This window comes from Hippopotamus amphibius, chromosome 3 (genome assembly GCF_030028045.1).
Source record: "Hippopotamus amphibius kiboko isolate mHipAmp2 chromosome 3, mHipAmp2.hap2, whole genome shotgun sequence".
Taxonomy (NCBI): Eukaryota; Metazoa; Chordata; class Mammalia; order Artiodactyla; family Hippopotamidae; genus Hippopotamus; species Hippopotamus amphibius.
Genome location: NC_080188.1, coordinates 184,576,572 through 184,594,033, shown reverse-complemented (window position 1 = coordinate 184,594,033; position 17,462 = coordinate 184,576,572). Strand labels below are relative to the sequence as shown.

The following is a 17,462-nucleotide window of genomic DNA, read 5'->3' as shown; positions in this document are numbered from 1 at the left end:
CACATATACACAAATAATTGTATATATATTCATAAATATTTTTTCTCTGCTATAGTTAGATAATAAGAAGATCAGCAGACCTATTAAAGCCTTTCCATTCTTGGAAAAGTTTTTATAATTTGTTTTATTTTAACTATTCTTCTTTGGCTTAGAGATATCTAAACTGGTACCTTGAACATATGCTCTTATTATGCACCCAGAACAATACAGCTGCTTGGAATATTTTTGAACGTTGCATTTAAGAGAGAGAAATACCAAGGGAAACTGTATGGGAAAATAAAACCATTCAGGGCCATGTTTAAATAAAGTCATATTCTCTATTCCATTACCAAGCGATACATACCATAGGCCAAATTCTGCCCTAGGTTATATGCATGCTGTTCTTTCTGACTTTAGTGGGAATTGTTCATGTATAACTGAAGGCTTCAGTTAGCCCTGTGGGCACAAAAATGCCTACCCTCAAAAGAAGCAAAAATTATCTGTCTTATTATATTTGGCTTTTAGATGAAAGTGATATAATATAAATGACAATTCCATTAGATAATATAGGTTTTAAAAAGCACTACCATCAAAATGTAACCATTTCAAATTTGACAGAATTACCATAGTGGCATTTGTAAGACCAGAGATTGCTGAAACAAATAAGAGGACATTGGAAAATACTGTCCTTTTGATAGCAATTTTCAATTTTAGTAGTGTATGGAATAACTGTACACTACAATATTTGTATATGTTTTCCTTTTGTATATATTGTACATTTTCCAGCTATTGGCTGAGAATCAACCATTTCTAGCAGAAAAAAATTGCTAAATTCTCCAAATATCAGTTTCAAAGTTTAAATGTTAACATATCCATAGCTTGCCTTAGATTTTGATTAGAGGTGTTTCCAGAGAAAAGGTCTTACTGGACTTAAATTTTTGCTATGAAATATTAGAGTGATAACATTCAAACTTATAAAAGGTAAACTGCAATAAGAGATGTGTTCATCTTTTTGCATATGTTAGCTAGACAAACCTCTTCTTTTGATGTATACGTATATTGTGTATATTCTAATGGCAAATAATGGTTAAGAAATAGATTGGATTAGGAACAGGTGAAAAAACCTGGGAGAAAAAAACCCAAAAAACTTCATAACTCTATGTAAACCTCTAAGCCACTTTTTCCAGCCTTTTTCACTTAACGCATGATATATTTCTTTATAAGAAACTCAGACCACCTGAGCCTTACTTATATCTTTTGCTATTTTCATCTCCCAGGCATTGCTCACCTATTCCTGATATATAGAATTTCTTCCTTCCTCCTCTTCTCCATCTATTAAAAGCCGATTTTTCCTTCAATAGTTAACTCAGATCATATCTTCTTTAAGCATCTTTCCTGACATACCTGAATTGGAGTGGGTCATTTCCTGTCTTAAATTCTGAATATTTTATTTTGCTATACACTTTGTAATCCATCAAGGAAGGAAGGAAAAGAAGTGATACTTGAGCCCCACCCCAAACCAATGAAGACACAATGGAGTGTGGGCATCTGAATATTTTTTGAAAGTTTCTCAATGATGCTAAGAATTACTGCTCTGAGCTGCAGTGTAGCTTGTAAGCACTGAAAATCAAAAATCTGATGCTCTTCCAGTGTTTCTCTTTGGGAAAATGAAACAATTCTCCATATACTCAACCAAGCCAGTAATCTGGGATTTACCAACATCTCCCTTTACCTTAACCTCTACTTTCCTTCCATCAACAAGTCCTTTGATTTTCATTCCTAAATAGCTTTCAAAGCTGACCACTTCTCTATGTACCTACGATTGCCATCATAGTTCAAGGTATACTTATATCTCACTTGGGCTCTAAGAGTAATCTAACAACCCTTTTTTCTTGTCCTCATGCAAACTGTTCTCCTTCACTGCAACCAACGTAGTCTTTCTGAAAAGATAATCTGCTGAGGCCATACATTTTCCTTCCTTCCTCCACTTCTTCCCTCATCCCCTGTTCTCTACATAAAGCATTTCAACAGAGTCCCTTTGAAAACAGTTTAACATGGTCAACAAATATCTTTAAAACATAGCATCTTCCAATGGCTCTGGCTTCATTTCACATGCTGCTCCACTTTGTCTGCACTCTGCCCCCACTGGCCTTTTAGTAGCTCATATGCAGCAAAATCCCTTTTACCAAAGGGCATTTGCACCATTTGCTATGCATGTATGGAACATTCTTCTCTACTCATCGCCTAGTTAAATCCTATACGTTCTTTGGAATACATACTGCTATCAGTTAAGGTGTGCCCCATCCCCCCACCAAGACAGATTGAAGTCCTAACCCCCAGTGCCTGTGAATATGACCTCATTTGGAAATAGAGTCTTCATGGATATAATCAGGTTAAGATGAAGTCATACTGAATTATGATGGATCCTAACCCAGTATGATTGGTATCCTCATAAAAATAGAAGACACTGATACACAGGGAAGAAGATGGCCATGTGATACTGGAGGCAGAGATGAGACTGATGTATCTAAAATTTAAGGATTTCTGGCAAACACCAGAAGCTAGAAGAAGCTAGTAAGGCTGCTTCTCTATAGGTTTTTTAGAAAGAGGACAATCTTGCAGATACATTAATTTCAGGCCTCCAGAACTGGGAGAGAATACATCTTTGTTGTTTTAAGCTACTCGGTCTGTGACTTTTTTTTAGGGCAGGACTAGGAAACGAATACACACATCTAATACAGTTTCTCCAAAGTAAGCCTTCCTTGACTTCAGAGATTTGATCAAATTGTCCCTCAGATGATTCCTTAGAACATATCACAGTTATAATTTGGCTTTCCTTGGTGTGATGATTTAATTGTCTTTTCCTTTGAGTAGACTAAGCTCCATCACAGCAGACTATAAAGTCCTTTATCAGACATTATTTTCTTTACATGTCACATTGATGGTAGAAGCTAAATAGGCTGGGTTTATCTTTGTTCCCAATTGTCATGGGGATCTAACACTTCAAGGAGTTACATAATTTTCCTAGGGTTGTACAAATTTTAAGTAAAATATCAAGAATTAAACCTTGCCTTTTGGCTAAATATTATAAAGTCTCATGCAAAAATGTACAGAGAATAATTTTTACTTTTTTACTTGGATGGTTTTACCTTACTTCATAATCAAGTGGGAAGAATCCCCCTTATTTTTATGGTATCCTTACAAAATACTTGGTTCTGTACACCATGGATCAGGTGATCAGGGGGTGTTAGGTGGAATATACTTTCTTTAATTCGCTACAGTCTTCCCTGACTGTCATAAACCAAAAAGATATTGAGCAGAACTTTATATAAAATATTCTGTTATGCATTTAAGCCACCTGTATCAGAGATATAATTGTAAAATATATTGACTTGAATTACTTGTACAAATCATGTAAATACATGAAGCATTAAAATATTTAGATTACAACTATGTACAAACATGTATGAAAATTTATTTGCATTTACTTTACAAATATGCCTTGTTTCAGTCCTTGGTTTTTGTCAGGGGGGATTCAGAGAACTTTGATAATTAACTACTACTTCTATCTTCACAGTTACCTTGGTTCATAGTAATTTATTATTTTTTTAGGTAAAGGTCAGAGAAACTTGAGACTATAAATTCAGGCAGATGACTTAATCTCCCTAAGGCTCCTTTTTTCATCCAGTATACCTAATCAGTGCTCAATAATTGCAGCTGTTATTATCATCATTTTTAACTGATTATTCTGAAAAGCTTTGTTAAATTCTATTGATCTTTATTTTGTTCTGAATAACTAAAACTATTCCCCTAACTTGGTGATATTCAGCTGGCTAGATACAAAGAGAAGGCTTTCATATACATGTAAATAATTACAGGTTAAAGCAATGAAAATTATTAAAGGAGTGATATGGATTGAGATTCTCTTGTGGTGGGAGTCGAGGTGGTGCTCCCAGGAGAATCCCAGCATACACAGTTTCCTGAAATGAATGAGGAAGCTTCCATAAGGCTGCGAGGACATTTTATGTTCCCTCAATCAATAGAGACATGGAAATACCTTTATAAAGTGTGCACATGGGCATACACTCCAGAGATTAATTGAGAGAGTTGGTTTATCTATTCTAACAAATGTTGGTTAAATTGCATTTTCTTTTTCTCCAGAACCATCAATAGTTTCCCTTTTTCAGACTGAATACATAAATCAAAAGAACATTTTTCACAAACCAACTATGATTATGAAACTCCTATTCTTCATCTATTGATCCCTAAAACTTTATTTACCCATGCATTTTTTCCCTTCACTGCATCAGATTAGAACTGCTCTTTTTCATGGTATTGTAGCTCGGACCATCTGTGGCTCTTGATTTGTCAGTGTTATCAACAAGCCCTCAAAACAGCATAGATAATGTGAGAAATTCCACTGCTATACTATTTCTTGCTTCCATACTTGCAGTATTTCATCACCTTCTAATCAGAGTACATAATTGTTTACTGCACCTCAGTATAATTACTATACTAATGATTCTTTGGTGTTATTTGTCCTATAAAATGTGTAGAACTACTTAAGGGAAACGGAGTTTGCATAGGAAACTGAGGTTTTACTCTTAAATGATATGCAACTAAATGTCAATATACTTCCAAGCTGTTTTACCCACCAAGCCCTAATTAACTGTTGAAGTAAAATTCTTTTACATATTTCAAAACTTTTTTAAAAAAAGAAAATCCAAAAAGATCTCTTAAAATAACTATAACGTGTGCCGATTCAATATGAAAACTAAGCTTTAAAAAAATCTGCTAATGTTATCAGTGTTCCCCATTCGATAATAAAAAGTCTGAATTGATTTTTTCCAGTTTTAGTACAAAAAATATGACATAACGAATTTCAGCTTGATATAATTTGAAATAGCCAATATATTAAACCCCAATGTGAAATTTAAATTGGCAATCATGTCAGATTCAAGTCCCTGAATGAATATTAATTTAAAAACTAATCATTTTCCAACAGGTTGAAGCTTCAAAATGCTAGTTCTTAAATAAAAGTGGTTAGAACCGTTACTGTAACATCAGGTATTTTTTGTTTAGGAAACTACACCTCCAACATTCAGCATGTCTGGCTCTTCCTGGCATCTTTTTTTTTTTTTTTTTTTTTTTTGCCCAGGGATTTAATTATTTAAAACTCACTTCTTTTTCTGGATTTGGGAAATTAGAATTCTGATTTTACTGATGGAAAGCTGACACTAAGTGAACTGTCTGAGGTAAGGTATAAGGTCAGATGAGTTAATTAATTTTATGACACTATGTCTTTCTAAGTTAAATTCTAATTTCTAAGCCAACTTCATTAGTAAAGATGTTTTATTTTTTATAGACACACATACACGTGCACATACATGTGCACATAACGTGTAAATTCATTGATTGTGGCCAAATTGGAGGGTGAGTAAAAGTATATGCATACACATTAACCACAGACTTGCAATTTTAAACTTGACTAAACCAGATTATCAAGTATGTGTTCTAGCCTATGCCCAGCATCAATGAAGTCCCTAACCCCAAAACCAAACAGAAGTTGGATGCACTAGATCAGGGGCCCCCAACCCCCAGGCTGCAGACTGGTACCAGCATGACCTGTTAGGAACTGGGACGCACAGCAGGTGAGCAGCCAGCGAGTGAAGCTTCATCCGCTGCTCCCCATTGCTCCCCATCCCTCACATTACTGCCTGAACCATCACACTCCCCCACCCCCTGGCCATGGAAAAATTGTCTTCCACGAAACTGGTCCCTGGTGCCAAAAAGGTTGTGGACCACTGCACTAGATAATAAGGCAACCGACAGTAAGCTACATTTCATATTAAAATATGTTCTTTGCAGTTAAATAGTGAGAGAGTTACAAGCTGCATTTTTCTGTATCTTCACCGTGAAATCTACCAAAACGTTTCTATATAAATATCAGACAGCAGGGGGAAGCAAAAAAAAAAGCACAAACCTGGTCATCAGTTGAGGAGCGAGCTCTGTCACTTACCATCTCTGCCTACACAACTTAATAGCTTTCCATACTATAAAAGTCACTTACTTTTTAATGTACCATTCCAGGAAGCCTTGTTTTGTTCCTCCAGCCCAAGCCTCTCGTTACATAAGAAAGCAGATTCAAGTGTGTTTGTTAAGACTGAGTAGCATTACCCGAATCAGATTTCTCCCCTCATCTCTTATTCTTCCCACTGCTGCTGGTATCAACTTTTAAAGAATGAGCACATTCTTTATTAAACGTCTATGAGTGATTATAAACATAATATAGTAAATGTATTCAGACTTCTGTCCAATTTAAAGGAACCCTATGCAGATCTCCAATTTAAATAACTGTTCTTTAATTTTTATTTGCGTGAATCCAGATCTCTATAATGCCGGGTACCCCCAAATCTAGCAATAAATGCCAGATGAATAAACCGATCTGCATGGCTTTTCTAATGATTTATGACTGTTTCGTTGTGTAGTTTTAACATAACATGTGGAATAGGAGTAAAAAAAAAAAAAAGAACTTATGTAAAAATAAATAAATAAAAGCGTACAAATTGTAAAGGACAAGTTTTCTCTTGATAGTCAAACAGTTATGAAATAAAGCAGTCTCATTAAATCGTAAGTACTCTAACCTTTTCTTGAAAGAAGGGGAAGAGTTAAAGATTTATAAAGAAATGTTGCCTAAACTAGGAAGTGCCTCATATTTGACATGTGTTGAAATGATAATGCTGGTTTCCATAGGCACTCTAAGAGCATCTGACTCCCACGGGAGTAATTCAGTCATGGTCACCTCTTCACATTTGGACTTTTAAACTTTCTTTGTAAAGCTTTTAATGCACTACTGCCTGCCAAAACACGGCACTGTTTCACTGATCAGGCAGCACAAAGTTAAAGAAGCAGCACTATTTTCCATCATCGTTGATATAACATATGTGACAAATATGTCTGACATCTTTTGCAGATCCCATTTCTTCGGTGGTTTCTATTTCCACATTTTTACATTATAACCCAATTGTGTTGCCCTAGTCAGTGGGTGGAATGGACAAGATATGGAACAAATGAGTCCCCTATCTGCTAACGACTGAACAAATGAGAGGCACGCACTTTACAGACTGAATCCATTATTGCTATAGATGTCAGATGTGACCTACCTTTTTGTAGGTCCTTTCAACCCTGGTGGTATGGAAACCCTGTGCCCTGCCAACCGAACTTGCTAAACTCATATGCTAATGAAAAGCAGAGTAGAGAAGTCTAGCATGCTGATTGAATATCACTTTGTCAATACCCAGCTATGGAAATCAATCATTGCTAACTCCCAGCATTTCTATTGAAAATGTTCTTCCTAAGGCTTTTAATACATTGCTGTGCACATACATGGCAGGATGTCATAGTTACTAACAGGCCAAAGGTCCATTTCAAGTGTATTTACATCCTCAATAACAGTAGCTATGCTGAAAGAGACTTTAAAATCCAAATAACAATTCTCAAGACCCTCTAAGTGAGATAGGCTGGAACCTGGGATCCTTTGTGGCAGTGCTTACACCTGGACAAATGTTTCCTGGAGCAGCAAAATACAAAAGAACTATAAGGGACTAAAAACAACTGCATACATCTGCCCTTGGGGCAAATTATGAACAAGATACAAAAAGACCCAAAAAACCCAACTGCCACTTCCGAAGAGCCAGGAGCAAAAGCAGGGTGTTGGGAGCAAAGGCAGAGTACTGCGCGTGTCCCTGCACTCGATACCACCAAAGGAGTGAGCAGACCACCTAAGCCACTCTCCGGCCCAATTCCTGGACCCACCCCTACCCTCACCCCATATAAGGAAGCAGCTCCCCCTCAGGGAGGGAGCAAGGGAAGCTGTTACTTGTTTTTACTCCCCCACCCCACCCCGCTGCAGCCCCAATAAAGCTTTGCCTGAGTTTCTCGTCTGGCCTTTTACTAATTTCTATTGCTTAGGGAGGCCAAGAAGCCTGGTCAGTAACGTGAGGACGTGTACCTGCTTCAGGGTGGGGAAAAAATGTGAGAAACTCAAGATTATTTTCATAAACTGCATGAGGGTACCAATGTCCTCTAGTGCAAAGGGGGTTCAAGCGGACCACGTGTGGGAACACGCACAAGAGTGTATACTACATACACTACGGTGCACAGTACCTCTGGTATAAAAGGCAAGGGTGACTTCGGGCTGCACTGGACCATTCCAGAGCCCTGAAGAAACCAAAGAATAAACTGTGCTTCCGTTCCCAGGAACTAGAAAATACCAGCCATCTCACAGGTATCTCAGCCTTTAGCAGCTTCTAAGGCAAATACAAACTGTGGTTGACAACTAAAGTAATAGTATAACACCTTTTGCGTGTCTGATGTGCAAAGTTCATTAGTTCTAAGGTCAGCATTTTAACGCAGCAGTCAAATTGTATTCATATCATCACATGCTATCTACAAAAGACTGCTGTAGAAACCAGGCAGGAGTCTTAACACTGCCATGACTAGTAAAATTACCACCAGACAGCAAAAGAGCCCGTACACGTTTTTGAACAAAATAAAATAGACTAAGCAAAGACAACAAATATTTCCTGAGGCTAGTACTCTAAATGGGATTGTCCTAATCTTCTGTGGGCATTTCTACAGTAATTTTGAGGAGGAAATTTTGGTATATCAAGAGATACATCATTAGGTCATTTAAATATTGTTTTCCTTTAGTTGCCATTTACACATACTTGAAATCTAGAAGGCAGTGCTTTAGATCTGATGGGAAGATGCCATTTAAAGGAAAGAAAGGAAGATGGATCCCTGTGCTTAACCAAATGTTAAATATTTTTTATTTTACTCACCTGCACACTAAGATGAATCCATTTCTTCACAAGAATTCTCCCCAGTGTCATTACTTTTATTGGAGGCTGCAAACCATTTACTGTGCGGTAATAAAACATGGTCTCTTTCTCAGATATTGTAAGTTTGAACACAATCTGCCCATCCGCCGTCTTTTCTATAACACACCTTAGGAAGCAACCAGAAAAGAGAAAAGGTCAACCTCCAACCAAAAGACAGGCTAACGCATTGTCCAGTGACGGTGGTGTGACTGACCCCAAACTCCACTCAAAGGGTCACAATGAATAAGTACCTGAATGTTATCATATTCAGGGCAAGCTCTCTTTCAATTATGAAGCCTTTTATTTCAATAAAAAATAGAATTCTTGTTTACTATATATTCCCCAGAACCTCCACTCCCTTTATTAGAGATTCACGATGGAAGCTAAAGGGGTTGAATCATCCTGCAAAACCAACATTTAACCCATGGCTCATTAGTTCCTCTGCTATTTCTTTTATAGGAAGTGCCATGGATAACCACATCCAGCTTGGGTATTGAGTCACTAGTGCAAATCTTTTTTCTTCTTTTCTTTTCTTTTTTTTTTTTTAATGTAAAGACAGTTTAGTGTCCATAGAAGGCTCTAAACTGCGAGCCCTGAAGTCAGACTCACTCTATTTAATCTCCATGATGAAATACAGAATGGACAGCTATAGTCTTTACTTTGCTTCTCATCAACTGGCCAGAAGCCGAAGCCAGGGTCTGTAAGATGACTGCCTAGCTCGCCATGACCACATGGCCCAACTGAGGCACTGAGCTCATGGTAATGATCTTGGATGAAAGGTCATCCAATCTTCTAAAAGAACAGGGAAATATTTTGCTAAAATAGAAAAATTTTTAGGTCTTGTGTCAGGCCAGTTACCAAATTATTCTTTTCAAAATCACTTCTTCTCTGATCACAATAGCACTCTTTTCCCATTCCTTTAAACAGACATTTTCATGGTTTTCTATTTTCTCTATTGACTTGTTTAATGTATGTTATTTTATACTAATTGTTTCATTGCATGTGCCTAGCCATTTTGTACCCACTGAGCAGAAACAGATATGAACTTAAGCCCTTTTCCTATTGTTTCAACCTAGCAACTCAACATTTTAGCAGATGAGAGAAGAGCCTCCTGATTACTCCCCCAAATCTGCTATTTAAAGAGAAATATTGTGGACATTAGCCATCAACATCTCCCCCAAATAACTAGCTACTAAAGGTGCTCACCAGCCTGCATCTCACAGCCAAGAAGTCAAGGAGGTGGTACATCACAGGGAGGAGAATTTCATCAAGTCCTAGAGGAGTCTGGGTTCCTTTATGTACCCAGTTGCCTCTTACTCAGCTTAGGCATCTCCAGGATAATATCTGATCCTGGAACCCAACATGCTCAGGGTTCTTAAGGGGCCTTCCCTTGTGCTCACTTATTGTGCTGCCTTGGTAATAACACCCACCCATCTGTCTTCCCAATCATAAGTTTTCTGACAATAGCAGCATAGCCTGGTATATAGTAAACCTTCAAAAAATGATGAGTTAGTGATCTGAGTAGGAAAAATCAGAGGCAATGGTAAGATTGGGCCAACTAAGAATTATTGCTAAAGGTGTTTTTAAAACTTTTCTTAATGGACACATTTTTTCACAAAGCATTCCTTCTCACTTGCATTTAATCTTTCCAAGAGCTGAGAGGTATTAATATGATTAAAGAACACTTATTAGTCACTATTTCACTGTTACTATTTTACTCTATTTTGTACATATATTTGGTGATAAAGTTATGACAACAAATATTTTTATGTTAGGCAAATAGGTTTAGTAAACATACTGATTTTTATATAAAGTGGAAATATGATTTTATGGAAGTTCCACTGTGGTTTTTTTAACCCTTTGGTAGGTGGATATTTCTCAGTCATTGGAATAAAAAGAGTTTCTCTGTATTCTGTACCTCTAGGTCTTAAACAATCTAAGAAGAGTTTGCGTCTATTCATTTTTCTTGAGTTTAAATCTACAAGTTAGAATTTGACCATTACTCAAGAATGTATTTGCCAAATGCAGGCTTATTTCCCCAAGCTTACTGAAAATGCATTTCTTAATATGTTATTGATTATCTTCCCTGCTATTTTGTTTGCTTGTAAACATACTAGCTTGGGTAGATAATGAATGTGAGAGGAAGGCAGGTAGCAAAATATTTAGGAACTGGATTTATTTTGCTCCTGGATAAACAATAATTGGATAATCCATGTTTTGTTTGTTTTACTTATCTAGTACAAACACCCCAAAATTCCCTCAATTCCCATTGGTATTTCAGTTTTGAGAATGGAAACGACCTTGATGCATGGAACTCTCAAAACCGTAAACCATGTGCTACTGCCTCTATAAATACTCCTCTGTCTTATTTATACAAAATGATACCAATAGAAGATGAATTTGGTACAGACATATCCCTCGGAAAAAGCTTGGAAAAAATATTTCATCCCAGTCATATTTGTCAAGAGACAATTTTTTAAGACTCTTTGGACATTAGTTACATAAACTAAGTAGGTTGTATTTACTGACATTTCAAACAGTAAGAAAACAGGGTTTTCTTTCAGGGCACATACAGAAATAGCGATAATGGTTTGTGATGATTTTCACTCCAAATAAAACAAAATGAAAATATGCCAACTTTCACTTGGCAAATTATAACTAAACACCAAAGATATTTAAGTCATATTTGCTTATAAGATTATAAGACCTTTCTGGTTTGTTTCACAAGTTTTTAGATATTGGGCCAACATCTCATACAAAGAAAATGTCACAAGGGGAAAAGCCAAAAGCCCTACAGGAAGACAAAAGATAAGCAAAATATACCTCAGAACTGTCCTACTTAGTCCAGTTTTCAGATTGGCTCTAAACACTTAGGGGAAACTTTAGATATCAGCTTTAGAAACTATTACAGAATTAAAATCAAGTGATTATACAAAATAACCAAACGTTAAGGAAGTCCAACTCCAAACGCACTGAAGGTATTTCTACTGGGATCAATGGCATGAATGCTTTTGAGAATCTTTTATGCTTCTCTCTGTATTTCCTAACAGATGAAAACATCAGGAAGCAAAGGGCCAAAAGCGACCTCTTTTCAGAGATGGAGTATCATTCATTTATTCAACTCATCAATGAGCATCTTCCAAGATGAGTTAAACAAATATCTCTTCCTGGGAAAATAAGGATGCAGAAAACACAGTCCTAAGCCCTCAGAGAGCTATCTGTCTAATGAAAACTGTATACCCCAGGAAGGGCACGTTGTTTATACAAACATGGACCAAGACTTTGAAAATACCCATTATTTGTATTACTAGTTCCCATGCCTTACAACTCACATTGAGCCTGGTTGAGCTTCTGAAAACTAAGACCAAAGGTTTAGCTCGGTTACTGGAAAAAAAAAAAAAAGAGCTGGGTGTAAACATATCTGCCTGCCATGAAATTATTTTAACATACTCTTCTTTGAGTGTTCACTTCATCCATGGAAAGGAGAAAATACTTTGAATTTAGGAAACACATATTTGCAATATAAAGTTGACCAGGAAAGCCTAATATAGGAGTAGGCCTTCAGCCGCATCGATTCCAAAGTGCCTTCATTTCTAGGCTGGAATTCAAGTTGCAATCCCCTTGATGCTTACTGATTTTGCAGGACCCTAGGAAAGCTTACACTCCCTCTGCTACTTACATTACACCTTCCTGCTCGGGTTTCAACCACACAGCTAGAGTAAATGATGCCGTCAGCCTGGGAGCAGGAGGAGAGGCAAAGCAACTCTGGTGATTTCCAAAGATGAAACTTGCAGAATGGCTGTGGGAGTTGGGACTCAGATCTCGCTGGTCTGTGGTGATGCAGCCCCTGAGGCCTGCTGAGAAGAGGGCAGTGTAGGTGGGGGTTGACGAGCGGTAAGGGCAGTCCTGAATGCAGAACCGCTGGGGGCAGACCCGAAGGCTGTCGGCAGCAGGAGAGCTCTGACAGAAAGTGCTTCGGGCTGGGAGTCCACACGTCGCATGGGTTGGCACCACCGAAACCTTCTTGAAAGCTGCCACGTTCTCCAGCCTCGGGAAGAGGCCCTGTGAGGCAGCCCACGATATGGAAGCAAAATAGGCAAAGAGCCATGTTTCAGGAATGGGAAACAAGAAGCTGAAGCCCAGAGAAAGAGCCAGGCAATTCATGTTTATACAAAAGCATCCTCCTCCCGATCAAGCCTTCCTAAATAAACAATAAGGCCGATGGCGCTGGCCAGCAACACTTTAACGCGGGGTACTTTAAGTAACGTTGAGAGAAATCCATTTTCGGGAAACTGCAGACGCGTTTTCACATTGGGGTAACACCGAAGGCCTCCTTAGTGATGTGAAGACTTGAGGAGCAGCTGGTGTCTGGGAATCAAAAGCAGAGGGTCAAGGAAAAGCTGCTACCTCTTTAAAACTTCAGGTGCGTTCTAAGCATGAGGATGCTGAGTCCCCAAGAAACATTACTAAACTTAAAAACATGTTGAAGTACATTGTCTAGAGTACAAGACTCATTCTTTCGGCATCTATCTTCCTTGGCCAAATCAAGCACCCGAAAAGTCCACAGGACAACTCGTTTGATATGTACACATATAAGTATACTTTTATTAATGTATTTCCTCACACAGTAATTTCAGATGGCTACTCCACCCCAAGGAATTAGCACTAGCCATTCTTCCTCCAAAGGTAAAGAACTGTATAGATTCCCTTTACACACGCCCAGGAAGCTGTTAACGCAGAGCTAACTTGCAGCTGTCCCAAATAAAGCTGGCGAAGCATTTTAGGCCTAACCCCCACCCCCCCATCCCAGCATGTGCGGCAACTTTAAGCTCATGGTAAAGCTGATTAGAAACCCAACACCATCTGTCCGTCCTATGCCTTAGTATTTACCAAACGTTTGTGTGTTTCCTCATATGAGTATTTGTAGGTTACATATGGACCCCCTAATACTGTGTAAGTAATTGTATTGATAAATAAGCTGAGTTACCATTTCTTTATTGCATTTCAACCAGGCCCCTCAGTATGACAAATGGCTCTTCACAGGACCGCGGTCCCTGGTTGCCTGGCAACACTGCAGTAACCCCAGGAAAGTCTCAGCAAATAGGTCGCAGCAGCAGGATGGCTGCAAGGAAGACTTGGGTGCCCAAGTCAGGGATTCTGCACAGCAAACGCTTGGTTACCTGAAACTCAGAGTGCAGTCTGCTAGCTGGCCCGCCCGGAACTGAGCTCCTCAAGCTTCAGCAGGTGCCTCAGGCAGTGGGAGGGACCACGATGGGGCCAGGCATGGATAATTTTAAAGTAGCAGTGCACCTTATCCTCTAATCCTTTTTTTTGCCCCTCCCCTTTCCTCCCACTTTCATGCACCTCAATCCATTTACTCCCATCATCAAAATGATCTGCCACTATCAGACAGGAACCCAAGGAGTAATTCCCAGCACTCTTTCTCTTTTCTGGACTACAAATACATTGATGCTCTAAAAGCCTGGTCCACTGATGAAAGTTTCTGTTGTCCATTCTGTGGTTACTGTGTTCTTCACCCTAGAATACCCTCTTCTAAATATACATGCTTCTCTAGACTATGAGGAGCATCTGATGTGATCTCTAAATGTTGCATTTGGAAGATCAGGGATTTTAATTAAACTACAGAAGCAACAGGACTGCTGACTTTTTAGCTGCTTGATTGGATATGAATATGTGTGCGTTTATGAACGCATGTTTGATGTCAATTCTATGTGGTTTTATTACATCCAAAACGCTCTTTAACCATCTGGGGTATCTCATCCTATATGAGAAACATTCTAAGGCAACTGATACTTCTATCGCTCCACTGTCTTAAAAATGGAAAACTCATTTGGGAAACAACAAGCCAGCTAGGCTTTTATTTTCTATAACTTACCATATTTGGAGAAATGTTTAGAAATGAGAGAAAGGTTTATATGGCATTTCTTGTTAGTAAGGTAGCCAGAGACAACCTAAAGTGTCTTCTCTCAAATTTCCTTTAATTTCTCTTCCAAGAGAGACCTGGCCACGACTCTTAAATATCAACTTTACCAATCAGAGCTAGGTGCTTCTGGAGGAAATCTTCATCTTTTGTCAAATTATCCTATTCCCTCTACCAGTTGATTATTATAATCTTACAAGGGCAATTTTTTATTTAAATGCAAATTTTAATGTAAAACCAGCTAATATGTAAGGGCTTCTGAAAATCTGGGAAAATATGTTTGGAAATAGATATATAGGACACAGTGAAGTAGACAAATGGATTACTCACACCTCTACAAAACATGCAACCAATGTTTGTCTTTAAACGTGTCATTCAATGCCTGGCTTCTCTTTATTCCTTATGAATCCAAGGATTAATTTTAATTTTTAATTGTGGTGCTTCAGCATATCTTTCGGGTCACCATTCTAGGGATAAGAAATCATCTACCACATAACAAATCCTGCTTTGTAGTAGGAAGTCATGACTCAAAATAGATGATCTAAGATTAGCGACTGCTCCACATCCAGAAACTTTGCCCGTAATTTGCAAAGGCAGACAATGGACTGACATATCCTTCAACTTTTGCAATTCAGTACCTTCAATCCTGAAGACACATCTGGTAAGTGATTTGGGCACCAACGGTTCTACCACCACCAGAAGTGCCTCCGAAATACATACAGAAAAAAAAAGTAAGACTGAACAGGAGGAAAGTTTAGTTAAATACAATAACTATGTGCTTCTATTTTTCTCATATATTTCTGTGGATTCACTGGGTATTTCTTTTGTTCTGGACCAACTTGGCTGGGGCTGGATGTTCTGATTTAGCCTCACTCTCTCATCTAGCAGGTGGCTTGACACTCATGGGAGTCTACCCCAAGCTCATTCTGATAGTAGCAGAAAAATTCCCAGCAACATAAGATGGGAGACCCTAATGTACATGTATTATTCAGGCATCTGCTTATATCACATCTGCTAATGTTCCATTGACCAGAGCAAGTCACATGACCAAGTCCAGACTCCAGGGTTGTGAAACTGACTCCACTCTTTAAAGAACAGTCACATTGTAAGACGGCACACATAACAGTATGGAAAGAACGTGAGACCCATTTTACAATCTTCCACAGAGAGTTGCTAGCAATTTCTTTTTCTAGTGCTAAAGACATCATGGAATCCAAATTTCCTTATTTTGAAAAAATCCAAAAATGGTGTTTTAGTTGGACAACTGTTAGTAAGTTCATACTCACTGCTGTGGAAAAGCTTACTACAATAAGCTTAGTTTTTCAAGCCCTTGAGGCTTAACTCCTGTTGATGGACAAAATCAAGGGGTATCGTTGGGTTTTTAGCATCCATGGATTAACTATTAACTGTAAGTACTATTCAATATGAAAATAGAGGCAGAAGCTACAGATGCAATGTGATCACAAATGTAAGAAAATGTTGTAGATAATTTTGAGAATTGAATGAGTTCTTAGGGAAACTGAACAAGCTCCTTAAAATATTTCCAACTTTGACTGATTCAAGAAGAAAGAGCTGGAAACAACCCAGATGTCCATCAACTGCAAAAGAGACAAATTATGGTATACTCATACACTGGAAGGAGAAAGCACAATGAAAGAAAAGTGAGCCACCTCCACAAGCAACAAGGTGGAAAATCTCACAGACATGGTTGTGAGTGAAATAAGGCAGACAGCCCAAGAACATACTGTATGATTCCATTTATATGAAATGCAAACAGAGTCAAAGCTAACCTGTGGTGAGAGAAGTCAGAATAATGCTGTGTTTAAAACAAAGGAAGAAATGGGAAAGGGTTCAAGGTAGCCAGGAGGAGTGCTGGAAGTTTCCTTATCTTGATATAGGTGGTGGTTACACAGGTGGATACATTTTTAAAAGTTCATTAAGCTTTACACTTAAGGTTTGTACACGCTGTACAAATTATACCTCAACAAAAAAGAATAGTAAATTTAAAAAAACTTTAAGATGAATAGTTCTATCTATTATAGTCTGCAGTTAAATTTCTTCCCACAAGGAAAACAGTGGGCCCAGAGAGCTGTACAAATCAGTTATACCACACATCTGGGAAAACTAACTCCAGTTGTTACAAACATTCTTGCAAATGGAATAAGAGAATATTTCCCTTCTTTCTTTATAAGAGATTTTATTGAGATATAATTGACATACAATAAACTGCATATATTTAAAGTGTACAATTTGATATTTTTTATTAGTAATGCATATATGGCAATCCCAATCTCCCAATTCATCCCACCCGAAACCCTCCCCCCGCATTTTCCCCCCTTGATGTCCATATGTTTGTTCTCTACGTCTGTGTCCCTTCTTTTTTGAGGCAGTTACAACCCAAAGAGTGTGTGTGTGTGTGTGAGAGAGAGAGAGAGAATATAAAACAGTCAGGAGAATATGATAAAGGAAAATTAAAGACCAATCACACTCATATACATAATGCAAAAAAAATTCTGAACATAAGCAAACTGAATTCAGAAATATATAAAAATCTTAAATCTCCTGACAAAGTTAGATTTATTCCAGAATTGCAAAATTGGTTTGAATTTTAAAAATATATTAATTCACCATAAAAATGGTTTTTTTTATTTTTTTATTTT

At 37.9% G+C, this 17,462-nt stretch overlaps 1 protein-coding gene across 1 annotated transcript in view; it reads right to left on the bottom strand.

Moving 5' to 3' along the window:
• The window catches only part of USH2A (usherin), a 758,076-nt gene extending 745,051 nt beyond the window's left edge, over positions 1–13,025 (bottom strand). Inside the window, exons 1-2 of the mRNA XM_057727708.1 lie at positions 12,541–13,025; positions 8,823–8,988 (exon numbers count right to left, since the gene is read on the bottom strand). Of these exons, the coding sequence (XP_057583691.1) occupies positions 8,823–8,988; positions 12,541–13,025 (651 nt within the window). The remainder of the gene's footprint in view (positions 1–8,822; positions 8,989–12,540) is intronic.
• Positions 13,026–17,462: the final 4,437 nt, after the last annotated feature.